Source organism: Perognathus longimembris, chromosome 9 (genome assembly GCF_023159225.1).
Source record: "Perognathus longimembris pacificus isolate PPM17 chromosome 9, ASM2315922v1, whole genome shotgun sequence".
In the NCBI taxonomy this organism is placed as follows: Eukaryota; Metazoa; Chordata; class Mammalia; order Rodentia; family Heteromyidae; genus Perognathus; species Perognathus longimembris.
The window spans coordinates 64,097,791-64,116,065 of NC_063169.1; the positions used below are offsets into that span (position 1 = coordinate 64,097,791).

The 18,275-nt window shown below is 42.0% G+C and overlaps 1 protein-coding gene across 1 annotated transcript in view; it reads right to left on the reverse strand.

Moving 5' to 3' along the window:
- Syne1 (spectrin repeat containing nuclear envelope protein 1) overlaps nucleotides 1–18,275 on the reverse strand; it is a 367,506-nt gene that overhangs the window by 311,016 nt on the left and 38,215 nt on the right. Inside the window, 1 exon segment of the mRNA XM_048354307.1 lies at nucleotides 12,098–12,159. Within this exon segment, the coding sequence (XP_048210264.1) occupies nucleotides 12,098–12,159 (62 nt within the window).

Sequence of the window (18,275 nt, forward strand, 5' to 3'; positions counted from 1 at the left end):
GCTGTGAAATACAAGTTCAAAAATAACTGTGTATCTTCAGCCAGTTCCTCTTGAGGTTTATCATTCATAATTATTTAGCAAACATGTAACGTTCTGTAAGTGTATAAATAAAATAATTTAGCATAAAAGAAGCCATTACAATGGGAACCATTTGGTCCAGTAAGAAGCAAAATCATTACACTAGCCACTTACATCATTCAAAACATAATCTATTTATCATTCTAAGTGCCCACTTATTCCCAGCTATGACCAAACTCAATCCTAAGTCCTCCATTTTGTTGAAAATTTTTGTCTGCATAGATAGGACACCTAACACCTTTCTTCTAGGTAAGTGGCCTCTTTGAAACATTGTCAAACATGTGACAGAAACTCTATGTAAGTATCTGGGATACTGTGTGAAATGAAACACATTCGTGTATGAAAGAAAATCACTCGACAATGAAAAATGCCTCAGTACTTAGGAGACACTTTTCAGTCTCATTTTTACTTTTCAGTCTCATTTTTCTTAAGATATTGCTTGCATATAGCACCTGATCCACCAGTAGAGAGTGACCTTTAGCACTCTGACCGCATCCCATTTAACTTTTGGAAGAATGTTCTATCTTCTAGCTAAAATAATTCTGTTGCGTACATAAATACAGCACAATGTGAGTACTATAGGGTCATAGGGCTGGAAGCCCAAAGGATGATATAAATGAGGATAATTTACTGGCGCCTGACTTAATGGCAAAATGAAGACTGTGGTTTTGTCCATAGAGCTTTCAAGCCCTAGACAGAAATCTGTCATGTACTTTACAAGACCACACTAATTTTTTTTAATTAATGGCCTAGTGTCTAAACTCGCTAAAAAGACATAGAAAATGCTCCTGACAATGTCACTAGGCCGTTGGCACTGTCTGGAGAGCCCCGAAGGGAACAGATCTCAGCCCTGTTCTCTATTTTTTCCTCCCTCCCCCTTTCTTTCGACCCCTGAAGCCCCCTTGATAAATATAATAAGAATTATTCCCATGTTCTTAGGACTTGAATGAGATCACACCTTTGTGAAATCTGGACACAAAGATATCTTTTTAAAAAAATATTGTAAAGGTGATATACAGAGAAGTTACAGGTACATGAGTCAGACAATGAATATATATTTTTCTGAACAGTATCACCCCCTCCCTCATTTTCTCCCAGTTGTGCCCCTCCCAATCCCTCTCTCCCCCAAGTAGTATGGTTCATTTCCAACATAGTGTCTAGTGAGTATCACTAAAGACAACGTATCTCAGAGTATCACTCTGAGACAAAGTTATCTTTGACATAATTTTTAGCGAGTATGTCACAACTTTGCTGTACAGAATCTAGTTTTTGCTACTACTGATATAGATTGTATATATAATGTGTGTGTGTGTGTTTGTTACATGAGTCACTTTTCTAGTCTCTAAACATCAGTATATATTTATCCCTTACCAACATCTGTTTTTGTAATTTTATCTATGAAAGGATGGCCATGTTCATTATACTATGTGTCATTTCTTTGCCAGTCCTCTGGCTTAAACATAGGGCCTGGGCTCTGTCCTTGAACCTCTCTGTACTCAAGGCTAGTGCTTTACCACTTGGGCTACATACAGCACTACTTCTGGTTTTTTCTGTTTATGTGGTACTGAGGAATCAAACACAGGGCTACACACATACACTAGGCAATCTCTCTACCACTAAGCCACATTCCCAGCCCCTACTATGTTTCAATGTTATGCCTTAAAAAATGTCCTTAGAGGAAAATGATTAAGAGAATAATTTAATATATAATGACAAAAGATGTAAAAAATAATTACATCATTTACATGACATAAAAATGTAAGGAAATCATTATGGAATGTAAGCAAATGTTGGTGCACAAAGGAAATATGGCTACAGTGTCACATAAACGATGTAGATGAAGTCTAATATTTAGTAGATGTCTCTGTTGCTCAGATACTTGTACATTTAAATTTAGTAAGACTGTGGGGGGGGGGACTCCTGGGGCTTGAACCCAGGTCTTGGGTACCCTGAGCTTTTCTGCTATAGATTAGTGCACTGTCATTTGAGCCACAGTTTCAGACACTGGTGTCCAGCAGTAAGCCTTTCAATGAGGAAGAAAGAATGAAGAAGAAGAAGAAGAAGAAGAAGAAGAAGAAGAAGAAGAAGAAGAAGAAGAAGAAGAAGAAGAAGAAGAAGGAGGAGGAGGAGGAGGAGAAGGAGGAGGAGGAGGAGGAGGAGGAGGAGGAGGAGGAGGAGGAGGAGGAGGAGGAAGAGGAGGAGGAGGAGGAGGAGGAGGAGGAGGAGGAGGGGGAAGAGGAGGGGGAGGGGGAGGGGGAGGGGGAGGAGGAGGGGGAGGAGGAGGAGGAGGAGGGGGAGGGGGAGGAGGGGGAGGAGGAAGAGGGGAGGAGGAGGGGGAGGAAGAGGGGGAGGAGGAGGAGGGGAGGAGGAGGAGGGGAGGAGGAGGAGGAGGAGGAGGAGGAGGAAGAACAAGAACAACAACAAGAACAACAACAAGAAAAACAAGAAACAAATGAATGCAATGCTGCTGGACATCTAAATGTGGGGAGCAGTGTTACGTGGTTTCTACCTTTCATTCCACTTAATTTTCTGAACCACCACACAGATGGAATGGTGGAATCCCAGTATCTCTCTAAAACAGATCTTGAACCCCTGTTCCAGGAGGCCATGGGCCAAGACTTCCCTCACTGTTGGTGGGAATGTAAATTAAGGACTTCACGAATGTAAATTAAGGACTTCACGTGAGCCCTCCGGATAGGGGTTCCTCAGAATCCTAAAATCAGTAATACCATACAACTCTGTGCATACAGCTGAAAGAAAAGACAGAAGAAGGGAGGGAAAGAGGGAGGAATGGCAGGAGGGAGGGATGGAGAGACAGAACAGAACCTGAGAGTATATGAGGAGGAAATTCCCAACCCAGCCACACTCTGATGATTAGCAAAACACTGGGAACAGAGAGTCCCTGGAAGGGAAGAAAGGCTGGCCAGCCCTGGCCCAGGAAGGTTACCTCCCCCAAAGGCTGGCAAAGAGCACACCACACTAAAATGTCCCCAAGTCCCAAAGCAACCTGGGCTACATCAATAAAACTATGATCCTAGCCACAGACAGTAGCTGAATAAAATCAATGTTGTAGCTAAAAGACTTTGTCATTGTATTTAGAAGAAAAAAAAAAGAATGTTCTTGGAATCTCCTGAAACAAGGTAGAACAGTTTAAAACTGTTCTGTGTTGTCTCTTTCTCTTGTGGTCCCTTGAGAAAAGCCCCCATTGTAATTATTTTCCACACAGAGATCTGGCAAACTGGGAAGAGCGTTCTCATCCTTTCTCATTTCCTGCTGTTGATAACATCATCATTTCCACTTCCTGGATTGTTGAATTCAATTCCAGACAAATATCGCAAAAGCAATACCTGCCCTCCAGCCCAGCTTTAATCTGCAGGGAGTGGGTGTGTGTGTGTGTGTGTGTGGAAGCTCTGCTCTGGATAATTCTGAGATACACTGGAGTGTTTTCAATATGTAATATAAAAGAAGCAGGCTCCCCATGCTGCTTATTTCATTCCTCACGCACTGTTGGGGGCGCCTTTGACTCTCTGATCACACCCAACCTGACTGATCCATTCACAACTCCTGTTGGCTTTGTTTTCAAAACTCAGACAGAATCCAACCATCCCTCCCCAACTCCACTGCTAGTGCAGCCTCTTTTTTTTTCTGTTTTGCTCACTGGTACATTCTCAGCACCTAGAATGTTGCGTAGCTCACGAAACAGCAGTGAGAAATATTTTCAGGTGGGCACATGCCTAATAATCCATTCCAGCTACTCAGGAGGCTGAGATCTGAGGATCGTGGTTCAAAACTAGCTCAGATACGAAAGGCCGTGAAACTATCATCTCCAGCTAACTACCAAAAGAAAGAAAGAAAGAAAGAAAGCTGTGGCTTGAGTGGAAAGTGCCAATCTTGAGCTAAAAAGCTAAGGGACAGTACCCAGCTTCTGAGTTCAAGCCCCAGTAATGGCACACACAAAACCTAGAACATTTGCTGGTGAATAAATGCAGTAAATTTCCAAAGAAGTAGTTTTGAAAAATATTATCAACATGTTAATCTGCATAAACTTTTTGAGATCTGTATTCATGTCGTACATATATTTTCTAATATTACTTAATAATAGTCTTTAATAAATATTCATTTTGAAGTAGTAATTTTTCTTTACAATTTTCGGTGGCATATTTAGAAGTGGCTAATATATCAGTATGTTTAGGACTAACTGGTAGAAATGGGTTTGCTTTCCTTAGTTTTATTAGGGTGTAATCAACAAATAAAAAAATCACATGTAGTTACAGTGTGTAAATGAGGCTTTGTTGTGTGTCCACATGGTGAAATGATTAAGTCTGCTAATCATCCTATTTGTGACATCACATACTTTACGCAGCCTTAATATAAACAGCTGAAGAATGATTTCTGTGGTGCGTTCACACATTGCCTTTGCCTCTTTGCTTCATTATCTCCCTTGTCAGTTCACTAGTAATTCCCCCAAAGAGTATGCCAGGAAACAGATGGGAAGAAAACTCAATTAAGGAAGTATTTCCACGTCATCTTTCCACACTGGCGGAAAGGTAGCTAAACCACCAAAGTGAAATTTTATGACAATGAAGATGTCATCCCATCATAATTTCCATGAGTTACTTTTCCTTTTCAGACATGGAAAATCCAGCATGCTCCTTTTAAAGGTGTAAATGCGCCTGGGTATTAAAATAAGATGTGCTCTTAATGGATCTCCTAAGTTGAAAATATATGTATCAAAGTTAAAAATATATGTATATGTTGAAAGCGTAACTGCATATGACAGAATATGCACTTCTAAAGAGAGGTATTCAAGTTCAGATGAGGCCATCAGTCCTCATTCGAGGACCCGCGGTTCGTAAGAAGGAAATCTGTGCACAGACAGCGGCATCCACACAGACAAAGGGCGGAGCGCGCAAGGCAGGGAAGGCCGAGGCTCGCGGGCACCCTCAGAAGCGAAGCGTTTTAGAGGGGGCCCGGCCTTCTGGCCTCCAGCACTGTGGGATCGCACATTTCTCACTTTAAGCCACCCAATATAATTTTTTGGTCAGGAGAGCCTGAGCAATCACTAGAAACCTTACATACTATTTTGTGATGAATGTCTTTTCAGTTCTTCTAAAAGATAGATCTCATACTGCCTCCCCCCCAACCTCCCCGTTTGTGCCAGAACTTGGGGCTTGAACTCAAGTCCTACACTCTGTCCCTGAGCGTTTTTACTCAAGGCTAATGCTCCACCAACTGAAGCCACAGCACTACTTCTGGCTTTTTTTTTGGTTGTTGTTCAGGTTTTTTGGCTGGTTTTTTTTTTTTTTTTTTAGTAGTAGTGGTTAAATGGAAATAAAGAGTCTCACTGACCATCCTGCCTGGGCTATCTCTGAACTGCCATCCTCCTATCTTATCCTCCTGAGCAGCTAGGATCACAGGTGTGAGCCTCCAGTGCCCTGGTCAGCACTTCTGAAATGTGCAATGCTCATCCTTGACAGTTCCCTAAATATAAGGCTGGCAGATGGATAAAGGATTGCTCACCACGTATTGAACAGAAACATCATTTATAGAAGCACTAAAAAAGGCTACTTGAAACCTGTTTCCAACCCAAAGGGCTTAGTGCCAAGCCATCTATTTCACAGCTAGAGATCACAAAGATTTAATCCAGGGAGTTTAAATACAAACAGAGTAGTCTTGTTGTATTTGACAAAATGAAAGACAAAAAGTGAAACTTCAGGCATGGGATAGAACCAATATGGATATTAGTATGACTTAAATTGTGCTGCTCCCGTTAAACTTATTATAGAATTGGCTGGAAAAGACATTTAAATCAGCCCTTTGGGGGACTGACAATAGCCTAGGGGTCTGGCATAAAAATGTACAAATATTCTGAGAGCAATACATTGTAGCTAGCATATTTTAACTGTCAAATCCTAATGTATTTACCCCAAAATAATTCCTCTATTGAGACATAAAAAGAAGGCACTGCAATGTAAGAGATTTGGGGCCACTCCCTGGGAATCCTTTCAGTTCAATTGTTTTCCGTGGGTTTTTTTCTCTGCCTGAAACCACGTATCCACATCCACGTATCCTCAAAAGAGGTGAGATTCCTATGCTCTGAGTTTTCCCCTCTCAGAAGCCTTAGACCACTTCCTTCACCGTGCTCTCTCTCTCTCTCTTTTTATTAGTGGGGGGGTAAATTTTACATTTAATGAGAGTGTGTGGTAGGGACTAAGGTGAAAAGAAAATGGACATAAGTATGTACATTATGAGAAAACTTAATCTCTCTCTTTACCAGTTCTTCTTCTTTCTTTCTGTTTTGGTGGCACTCAGGTTTGGACTCGGGGCCTCCAGCTTGGTAGGAAAGCATTCTACCACGTAAGCCATACTCAGACCCCTTTTTTGCTCTATTCAGATAAGGTGTCGTGCTTTTCCCAGAGCTAGCTAAGCATCAGCATCCAACTCCAGCAGAGTTGAGATGACAGACGTGCACCAGGCCTCAATCCCCTTCTACATGGGAATGAACTGCAGACCACCCTTTGTGAAAACAGCTTTCACCAGATCCTAGCTAACGCTCTACCCTGTGTGCATGTCCAACATACGAGGTCCTCTTCCGTCCTCGCCCCTCACTGACTCATGGGTGTACCAGAACGGCTTCTGCACGTGACCACTCCCGAGGTAACCAAGGATTTCTTCTGTTACTTTTTTTCCGTCTGAATGCCTAGCATCCTCTTCCTTCTGACTAGCCTGTCACCAGCCACTTTCCCTCTTATGCAACTCATCAGAAGAAGAACTTCATTCTGTGTGTCCGCTGCTAGATGCCCAGATCCATGATGACGTGAGGTCTGTCTGTATTTTGTCACCAACGTATCCACAATCCCTAGCACATAACCAGAGGTTAAAAACTATTTGATGAATGAATAATGAAATAACAAAATGTAACAGAATGTGGTGGGCTAAGTGTTTGTGCTGCCCGCTACATTGGAGCTGGGGTCTTCGGGAAATGACAAAGTTTAGATAAGGTCAGGAGTGAAAGGACCACAGGATCAGAATTATTAATGTCTTTATAAGATGACGAAGAGAGTCCAGAGCGCATTCTCTCTGCTAAGTGAAGACAAAGAGGGATGCTCACAGCTGTCTCTCTGTGTGAGGCAAGCAGAAGGCCCTCACCAAGAAATGAAATTTCTAGCACCATGGCATGAGCTTTCCAGTCTCCAGAACCTTACAGAATAAATGTTTACTCCATAGGCTCTGTGGTATTTTAATATAGCAGCCCAGGCTGACTGGCAGTACCCACGTTTGGGCTTCCTGGGCCTGAAATCTGAATTTCAGTCTGAGATTGAAATCGAAATCTGGCTTTATCATTGCTAAATGACCTCAGATTAATTCCATTTAGGTTCACAATTTGCAAGACTAATACTTGTTCATTGTGATGATTTCATAAAAGATGTGAAGGAATTGTTATTGGCAAATGGCAGCCAGGAGTGTTGACAAGTTAGACTGGACTCAGAAACCTACCTCTGCAAAGCCACCATTCCAACCCACATTGGGATAATATAGATGAACAGAGCTCAGAGAGTACAATCATACGAGATTCTTTTTAATAACAGAAAGAAAATTATAGCTCCTGTGTCTAAAAATAGTCTTACCTGAAAGGAGTGATCAGGTATATCAAATAACAATCACTCACTAACTTTTGTAAATGTCTATTACATTCCTTCGGTATTTTTTAGATTTCCATGCTTTTTCATAATTGTAGAAGCATAAAGGCTTCAATTAAAAAACAAAGGAAACATCAGAAAATGAATAGGTAATTATAACTACAAATTTGAATAATTTATGCCCTTGTGCTAAAAATGTCATAGAACACCCACAGAAAGTCTTCAGGTTTCTTCCCTATTTTTTTTTTATGAAGTTTTGGGTTTTATAAAAGTATATTTTTCAAAAAACATATTGTGGTACTTTATCTCTTCATAACTACTGTCATAATATTTGTAAAGAATTGTTACACCAACATGGAATATCATCAATAAACAAGTTAATTTTAAGTCAACAGCTTATGAATATACAACAGAGAAAAGCAGTCAGGAAAACAAATGAAAATTTCCTTTAAAAAAAGAACTCCCCCAATTCACTGTGTGTGTGTGTGTGTGTGTGTGTGTGTGTGTGTGTATACTTGTGCAAGTGTGTGTGTGCTCTTGCTTGGCTTTTTCACTCAAGGTTGGTGCTCTACCACTTGAACCATATCTCTACGTAAGGCATTTTGACAGATCATTGGATAAAGGTCTCTCAGCTTTGTCTGCTTGGCATGGCTTGGGGCTGTGTTGCTCAGATCTCCACCTGCTGAGTAGCTAGGATCACAGGCATGAGCCACCGGCACCTGGCTTAGTTCACTTTTTAAGTATCTCTGAATATCTCCTCTATGGACCCAAGACTGAACGGCCTTAGACGGGACACGGAGACCAGTGTTTTTGCTTCTCCACTCAGTATCTTGGGCTTTAAACCTGCCACTACCAATTATTAAAACGTCATGGAAAGAATCAACTTGTAAAAAGATTCTGAGAAAATAGATGTTTCCTTTTCAAACTCAGAGGCTCTTATATGATCCTTTACATTTTTAATATTTTAGATTGCTTGAAATATTTAAAAGGCAAGATATTAGGAGGAATTCAAAATGTATTGTTCTCATTTCACGATTCTCGTGACTCTAGCTTCTCAGACAACCAGGACTGAATGAAATATTTACAAGTTGTCTTCCAAAAATACTGAACTCCTCCTTACTATCCTGCTAATTCAACATTTTTCTCCTCTCTTGTTTTCGGTTGGGAAAAGGACTTGGCCCATCACGGAGTGTTTAAGCCTGAAAGCTAGATGACGAGCAAAATAAAAAGGTTTTTTGAGACTGGTTATTTTTCTCTTTCTTAAAAAAAAAAAAAACAAGAAAAAAAAACGCTAAGAAAAAATCAAAGGAAGCAGGGATAAAATTCAACTTAATTCTCTGACATTGCTTGGTAATTAGATGATTTTTTTAAAATTTCAAAGCCTGAAGCAGGGATAACAGAGTCAATCACACAATCAAGCATCAGCTAGGAAAATGGTGACAAACTCATGACCACTGACCTGCTAGGGAAGAGTTCCTAAACCCACCTTAGAAATGTGGCAGAAATTCTCATTTTCTTCAAGTCAGATTTTAGACTCAATTTAGAGCCTGTTGTAGACTGAATGTTTTGTTTCTTCACATCCAACAAACAGATATGTCGATGGACGACGCCAGTGGCTCCCTCCTGTAATCCCTAGCTACTCAGGAGGTTGAGATCTGAGGATTAAGGTTTGAAATCAGCAAGGCAAAAGCATCCATGAGACTTTTACTTCCAATTAAGCAGCAATAGCCAGAGCTGTGGCTCAAGTGGTAGAGCACTAACTTGAAGCAGAAATGTGAGGTGAGAGTATTCTCTGGCCCTGAGTTCAAGCACCAGTTCCCGCACAAAAGAAAAAAAAACACTAAATCTATTGGCATGTTGATGTTATATACCCTCTCTCCCAGAACTGTGAGATATAAATAATGTCTGTTGTTTAACCTATGTAGACTCTGGTATTTTAAAGCAGCTTAAAGCACTGGCAAACTAGACAAAACTCACTGACAAAGTAGATAAAAGAGAATAAGCAATGCATAGATAACTTGATCTCACCCACAATCACAGGACACCAGATCCATTAAACACTAACAGCAGTGAGATGGCCCCATCTTCAGAAGCCTTCTCATTTATAGAGTAAACCATCTGCCCAATTATTGAATAAGCCAGACAAGGAGACTCTAGAGGACAATGCAAGCTTTGGAGACTTCTGATAAGCTGTCACTAAAAATTGAAGTCTTCTTTCTTTGTGGATTATTTTCTCTACAAGGCAATAGCTTTGGGCCTGTGTATTGCTGATAATCAGAAGTCACAGGTTAGTGTTTTAAGAAGATATATTCATGAGAAAACTTATTGAGAATACACTCCCACAGAGACTAATCAATGATGTCTGTGTGTGTGAGAGAGAGAGAGACAGAGAGAAAGACAGACACACAGAGAAAATCTCTGTCGTTATAGCCAAGGGATGTTCAAGTGAAGGGACCAATCATCCAATCATGTTCTAGCACCCCAGAGTGGCTTTGGCAAGCAGGCTCATACACCAGGGCAGCAAGAAACATCATAATATGTCTTGATCCAGACTCCAGGTCATACTTGAAGTTGACCTTGATCCAGAAGCTAGGTCATACTTGGAACTGACCTTGTTTCTGTTGCAACAGCTACCATCTCAGAACTGTCACATAAGGAAGCACACTGTAACAGAAAGGGGAAGGGCCTCCATTCTAATTTGAGACTGTACATAAATATAACCTCAGTGGGGCTGAGAAGTGGAGTAGGTTATGGATAAAATGGAGGTAGAAATGGAAATGGAGATAGAGACAGGGGGAAGGAGATGATGTAGAGACCAAGAAAGGATGGGACCTGGAGAGGGAGGAGATGTCAAGGGCATGGTTGAGAAGTGGATGGTAGGATGATGAAGGGATACAGCTAGAACCAGAAACTCAGTGGGACACTGATGGACAAAGGATGAGGAAGAAAGGAAGGGACGGAAAGTGATTATCAGCTCGGCTGCTGGGCCAGACAGAAACGTCGACATCAGCACTACAAACTCCCACCGCCACAGCAGAGAGTGGTGTTAGATCTGATTTCCAGAGTATTTTCCAAATAGGAACTAGAAGAGGAAACACCTTCCAGTCAATTTATGGCCTGGAGCTATGCGCAGAGAATACCATAGTGATCTATGGTGCTCGTATAAATAAACTCAAAGAAATGAATTTAGGTGTTACGCTTCGGCTTCAGCCTTCAGTTTTCAAGTTCACTCACAAAAGGAAAATTATAACTATGGAAGGGAAAGAGAAAAAGAACAAAATGGCTCTTACATTAAGGGTATCATGGATCATGTGTGCATGAAAGATATTGACCTTTTTGTGAGCCTTGTAAATGGTATCATTCATGCCAAAATAAATAGTATAGGAGAAGCACATGGACCTTCACCTCTTGTGTGGCCTTGACGCTCAGTAGAATCCATTTCCAGGTATGTAAAGCCATGGATCATTATGTAACCTGCACTCCTCATTTCATTGTCATCAAATAATAATGAATAATATCCTTTCGTTGTTTTCATCAGGCGATGTCTATGCTATTCGAATGAAACAAGACAAGATTCTTGGCTGCTTTTGAGGAAGCATGTTCAGCACTGCACACAGAGTTCTTAGGAGTTATAAGAGAATCCAAAAGATCAGCCATTGCCTGCAAAACGTTACGATGTTTACAGCTTCCCCGTGTTCATGGAAAGGTGGGGTGCGCAGTAGCACAAATAACTTCAACCATCCTGAACTTTGCCCTCTCTGCTGCAGGACCCCGAGAAGCTCCAGGTGACCGGGTTCCACCATAGAGTGAGGGGACGGTGCTGAAAGAAGGGCGCTGGGACCCCCGGTCCCATTCTGGGGACCATGCACTAAGAGAGAGGCTCTCTTTTGTACACGTGGTCAGAAACACTAGCGTAAATAAGAGACTAGAACAGAAATCAAAGCCGGAACGAGGCCGCACAGCCAGGGTGGGGAAAGGTAGAGCCGACCTTCAGTTCCCACAGCAGCCATCTGTCACAGGAACACGCGAAACAACTTGGAGCCATGCTTAAAAAGAAGTTACCTGAACAATAAGCCCTTGGCATATAAGAATCAGAACTCTACATACCCACGGATGATAGGTTATTTCTAGAAATTTTTCTTCAGCAGAAAACTCCACAAGTATATGAAAATGCGTGCTTACGGACTTTCATGGCGATATCCTGCTCGATACGAAGCACCTGAAAACCACCTATATCCGTACCTATTCCGCTAACCGATAGGGTCGCCAGTATCCTTGGTCAGTATGAGCGGTAATGGTCGAGGCCGTCATTACACTGTGTACTTAGTTAGTGGCTTATTCACACAACTATACAGGCCTGCAACTCTACATGGTCTTACCTTGGCCAGATGAGAGTTGATCCATTTTGTGAATGTGCGTTTCTGTACCACCTCTTGCTCATCTGCAGTGAAAATAAATGATTTGGTTAGATAACATAGCATTCAAAGGCATGTCCCAAAACGTCAGTTGTACAACTCTAGAAGTTAATCACAAATTCATTTCCTCCTTGGATTCATTCTATCAAGTCTTGTTTTAAAGGCTTAATACAACACCGACTATATAAGCAATTGGAATAGCCCTCTGAAAACTATCGGTGAATGCTTTCTGCAATACGCAAGCCCTATGCTTATGAAAAGTTTACTCATCAATTATCCTCAACACATCTGTTTTTAAAAAGTATGTTGACACGAAGTGCTAAAGTTTGTGCCAGGTACAACCGGTCACAGAGAGATGAACAGGACAGAGTTTTTGGCATGAACCTGAGAGAGGTAGAGTTAGACAAACGAGGACCTACATACAGTAGCGGCCCAGAGGGTCGCTCAGTGCTGCAGTAGGACCAAGCTGTACACATGAAAGACCACAGGAACATGACCTAGGCGTGCGCTGGGCCGAATGCTTCCTATGGTAGCCTCCAGGCCTCCACACGTCAGCGTAGGCAGAGTATGGGGAGAATGTGTGACTAGTTTCTGGCTGACAGAATAAAACTAAGGTGGTGGGAGGCCACGTCAGGGATCTTCCATCTTCACGGGCTACAGTGCAAGATTCTCCTTCAGGCCTTGAAGCACCAATAGCCAGGCAGCCACTTGCCTGGGAAGAGGGCGAAAGTTTATTTCAACCCTTAGATTTGGAGCTCACAGAAAGCACTCCATAACAGAAGAAGGCCTCAAATAGCAAAAATAATCCTTCGCAGGAAGAAGAGTGCCGGGGGAAATATCAACATCTAACTTCAAATGCTATTACAAAATCATAGCAATAAAAACATCTTGATACTGACACAGGAGTACGCCTGAGGACCAATGGAACAGAATAGAAGACCCAGAAATGGAGCCACAGATCTATAGCTAGAGGGAACTCTGGCCATCTTGAGTGGGGATTAAAGAATAAATTTTACATTATAGCCACAAAACTCTCCACCCCAGGGCTGGGGATATGGCCTAGTGGCAAGAGTGCTTGCCTCCTATACATGAGGCCCTAGGTTCAATTCCCCAGCACCACATATACAGAAAATGGCCAGAAGTGGCGCTGTGGCTCAAGTGGCAGAGTGCTAGCCTTGAGCAAAAAAAGAAGCCAGGGACAGTGCTCAGGCCCTGAGTCCAAGCCCCAGGACTGGCAAAAAAAAAAAAAACCTTTTCACCCCAGGATGACCCCCACCCTTGCAATGTGACTTTGTCCTTCCTTCCATCAAGGGGTGGCATTGATTTTCCCTTCCTATAAATCTGATCTCATATTGTGTTTGCTTTGATTAATAATGCAGCAGAAACGACTTCATGTCATCCGACTCTAGACTTCAAGAGATCTGGCAGCTTCTGTTTTATTCATCTGGATCACTCTCTTAAGAACTACTACACAAGAAAACTAGTTTATTTTGGAGGGTAAGAATTCACATAAAGAACCGCCGTCTGATGGATGGACTAACCACCAGATGAGAGGAGTCACTTTTCATCTTTCCAGCCAGTCTTGCAGAGAAACTCGGTACAGGTGCGTGTTGAGCCAATGGGAACTAAGCTACAATCAGGAAGAAGTTCCCAAGTCCCATCCCACAGTAAGGTGAACTTACTTAATAGTGCCTTTGCACATCTCAAAATAGCGAGGGGAATGGATATCTAATACCCTCTTCATAGGGAAATTTTAAAGGTGATACATATGGTCAGTATTCTGTGTGTACATGCCTCAAAACATCACCCCATAAACAGACAAGAATACTATGTGCTAATCAAAACCAAAGTTAGCTCAAAAAATCAGGGAAGTATGCCAGGAACTTACAACGCACAATAGTTTCTGAAGAGTTATGGAATAACAAGTAGAATTATTAGAAGTCAGAGTTCTATTGAAACCTAGCAGATCTGCAGCCTGATTACTTAATAAATTGCTCTGTGCCCCTGGTGTGTGCTGGTCCTGTTGCTTGGGCTTGCTGTGAATGCAAACTGAAAAGATGGGTCTTCTGCCTAGAAGACCAGAGGGGAGACAGAAATCAAAAGGAATTATAACACAGTCCAGATTATGTGCATGTAGAAGCAAACAATTGTGCACCCTGACAAGTCAGGAGAAGAACGTCAATGGGAATGAGGATACCATGGAAGCCATCTTTGCTAGGACAAACTGCTGTTCCAACATTTAAGTTTTTTCCCCACTAAATCCAACATTAATATTCACAGTAACATAATATGAGGGCCTCTGACTTCAATGAATTTTATTTCCAGTCAGCATAGATGTTATAGAAGAGCTTCAAGTTAGGGCTGTATGAACTTGCCACACATAAAGAAACATTTTGTTAAAAAAAAAAAAGTGGGCAACTCCTAATTTTGCAAGGAAAATACCACAACTGTGAACTTTGTTTTCCCACTGTGAGCTCTGAAAATCCGAGTGCAGCGAAAGAAGAGGACTACTGAAAAGTTCCCAAATTCCACTTTTACATTAACATTTTATTTCAACATGAAACTGTACTTCAGTGCAAGAATTTCAGTGAATCCAACTACAGCATTTAATTCTGCAGTACTGGAAAGACGTAGAGAGCAGGTATCATTGCTCATGAATTTGATAACTAAAATTCAATGTGGGCTTTTTAAAAACGTAGTTCTCCCAAATATATGCGAATTTTTCCCCGATAATACTTTAAGAGTTTGTTAATTGTTATTTTTCATTAAATTACTATAAGTCTAAAGCAAGTAGGCTGGGGATATGGCCTAGTGGCAAGAGTGCTTGTCTCATATACATGAGGCCCTGGGTTCAATTCCCCAGCACCACATATATAGAAAATGGCCAGAAGTGGCGCTGTGGCTCAAGTGGCAGAGTGCTAGCCTTGAGCAAAAAGAAGCCAGGGACAGTGCTCAGGCCCTGAGTCCAAGGCCCAGGACTGGCCAAGAAAAAAAAAAGTCTAAAGCAAGTTCAAGAATGTCATCCTTCCCACCAGTGCCCCATCTAAACAAAACTTTAAGATGTAAATTAAATCCAGGTACCATTTACATGTTAGACTTTTTTAAAAACTATGTTTTTAGGGGCTGGGGATATGGCCTAGTGGCAAGAGAGCTTGCCTCGTATACATGAGGCCCTGGGTTCAATTCCCCAGCACCACATATACAGAAAATGGCCAGAAGTGGCTCAAGTGGCAGAGTGCTAGCCTTGAGCACAAAGAAGCCAGGGACAGTGCTCAGGCCCTGAGTCCAAGGCCCAGGATTGGCCAAAAAAAAAAAAACAACTATGTTTTTAAATATGTGCACATATTTGAATTTATAGAAAAGAGTTGGAAAAGATATACACATTGGCAAGATTGATTGCCTCTTTTTTTTTTGTTGTTGTTGTTGTTGTTGTTGTTTTTGCCAGTTCTAGGGCTTGAACTCAGGGTCTGAGCACACTGTTCCTGGCTTCTTTTTGCTCAAGGCTAGTACTCTACTACTACCTGAGCCACAGCGCCACTCCTGGCCTTTTCTATATATGTGGTGCTGAGGAATTGAACCCAGGGCTTCATGTATACGAGGTGAGCACTTTACCACTAGGCCATATTCTCAGCCCTGATTGACTCTTAACACCCATTCTTCCACCCCTTTTATTAACTAAGCTTTTTTTATTATGGAGTAGTGGGAAAGGGGGTGCAGCAATGTGCTTAGTTTGAGATCTACATTGCTGCCTGGCACTGGTGGCTCACATCTGTTATCCTAGCTACTCTGGAGGCTGAGATCTGAGAATCAAGGTTCAAAGCCAGCCTAGGCAGAAAAGTGTATCTTCAATTAACCACCAAGTTGAAAGTGGAACTGTACCTCAAGTAGTAGAGCACCAGCCTTAAGCAAAAAAAGGTAAAGGACTGAGGCCCTGAGTTCAAACCCCAGTACTGACATACAAAATAACTACATTACCCAACTTCCCTGATGCCTGAAGGTGGCCAATTAGAAGCAACCTGATGTCATCGGAGAGTGGAAACTTTAGAGAAAGCTAGTAGGGACAGGGTGATTCCAGTGGGAGCAAATACACTGTTATCCTACCAGCTTTTCCCCTTCATGTTGCCTTTAATGCAGACAGGATTGTTGGAATTCTGGGGACTAGAGGTGACCACTTGCAGACCTTAGGGGTAGAAGCTAGAGCAGGAAGCAAAAACCCTGAGTCTTCATGACCCAGGATGCCTCCTTGTTCACTAAAGCCAACCCTGAAATGCCATGTCCAGACCTCTTCTATGTGAAAGAAATAAACTCTCATCTTTAAACCTTAAAAATAAAAAAAGAATGTCATCCTGTATTTTCACACGTTAGGATTATGTATTTTACATTACTGATAATATTATTTCTTATTCTCACCTTGCAATCTTAACTTTTTTTTTCTACAAGCCTTTTAAGTCATTTATCTGAACACATATCCAATAACTTGACAGAATCTTACTTGTACTTTATTTTATTTTGAAATATTTTTGTGCTGGTACTAAGGCTTTGTGCTCTTGCTTGAGTTTTGCTCAAGACTGGCACTCTAACACTTGAGCAGCTTACATTTCTGGCTTTTGGTTGGTTAAGTGGAGAGAAAAGTGTCTCAGATTTGTCTGCCTGGGCTGGCTTTGAACCAATACTCTGGCTCTTCACCTCTTGAGTGGCTAGGATTTCAGGCATGAGCTATCAGCACCTGGCAGAATTTCACATACATTTTATACTGCCTGTCCCATTAAAAAAGGTGTAAAATATTTTTAACATCAACATTTTGAAATTGGAGACAGAAATGGAATTTTTAAAAACACACAAATAAAGAGCCTAAGAAAAGTAAAACTAAGATGAGCACTAGTAGCTCACTCCTGTAATCCTAGCTCAGGAGGCTGAGATCTGAGAATCGTGGTTCATAGCCAGCCTAGGCAGGAAAGTCTCTTACATCCAATTCGCAACCAGAAAAAAGTAAGTGGAGCTGTGGCTCAAGTGGTAGAGTACTAGTCTTAAGCAAAAGAACTCAAGGACAGTGCCTAGGCCCTGAGTTCAAGCCCCAGGACCGATAAAAAAAAAGAAAAGAAAAAAAAGTATACCTATGAGATGTAATCAAATTCCAGGACTTTTGTTTTGTTTTGATGCTGCTCCTGGGACTTGAACTGAGCACTGTCCCAGAGCTCTTTTGCTCAAGGCTAGCATTCTACCACTGCGGCCACAGCTCTACTTTCAGCTTTGCTGGTGGTTAACTGGAAAAGTCTCACCGGACATCCTGCCCCAACTGGCTTTGAGTCATGATCCTCAGATCTCAGCCTCCTTCACAGCTCGGGTTGCAGATGTGAGCCAGCGGTGCCCAGCGAATGCCCATTTAAAGAGATGTTGAAGACTGCCATCTCCAATTCAGCACCAAGCACCGGTGGCTGTCAGACTCTTTGGCTGGTCACTCAAGGATCACCAGGGGGCGCTGTGGCTTTCAGTCGCTTCGAGCTGAAGTGGCACTGTGACCTTTGTCTTCAGAGAAGATCCTGGAACGAGGCCACATCACCCACAGGGGCTCCATGAGAACACTGCGTGTCACGACTGGAAGGAATCGCATGTGCTCCATCCATGCTTACTCGTATAGCAGGGTATTGTTGTTAAGTTTATTTTTAATGATTGTCTGTTTGGAATACATGTGGCAGGCACAGTGATACATGCATTTCTCATATTATCTAATTCAAGCTTTGCGATGACTCTTACAGGTCAACACTCTTTTCTCCTCTCTTTTTCACACACACACACACACACACACACACACACACACACACACACACACACTTGAATTCTGAATTAGGGAGGCTAATTAACTTGTCCTAGGTGATACCGGCACTTGAGGGCACCATAGATTGCTCTCTCTGTGTGCTCTCTCTCTCTCTCTCTCCCTCTCTCCCTCTCTCTCTCTCTGCTGGCAAAACCCATGCCTTCAGTCACTTCTTTCCTCTCTTGAAGGAAATCATTGATTCCAGCCACTTCAGCAAACACACTTCTACCCAAATTCCCCATGAGAGTTTCCAGAATGTTCTCAAATCATAAGCCATCTGGAGATAGGCAATGTAGCTGCTATTCACAACTCACACGTGAAGGTAAC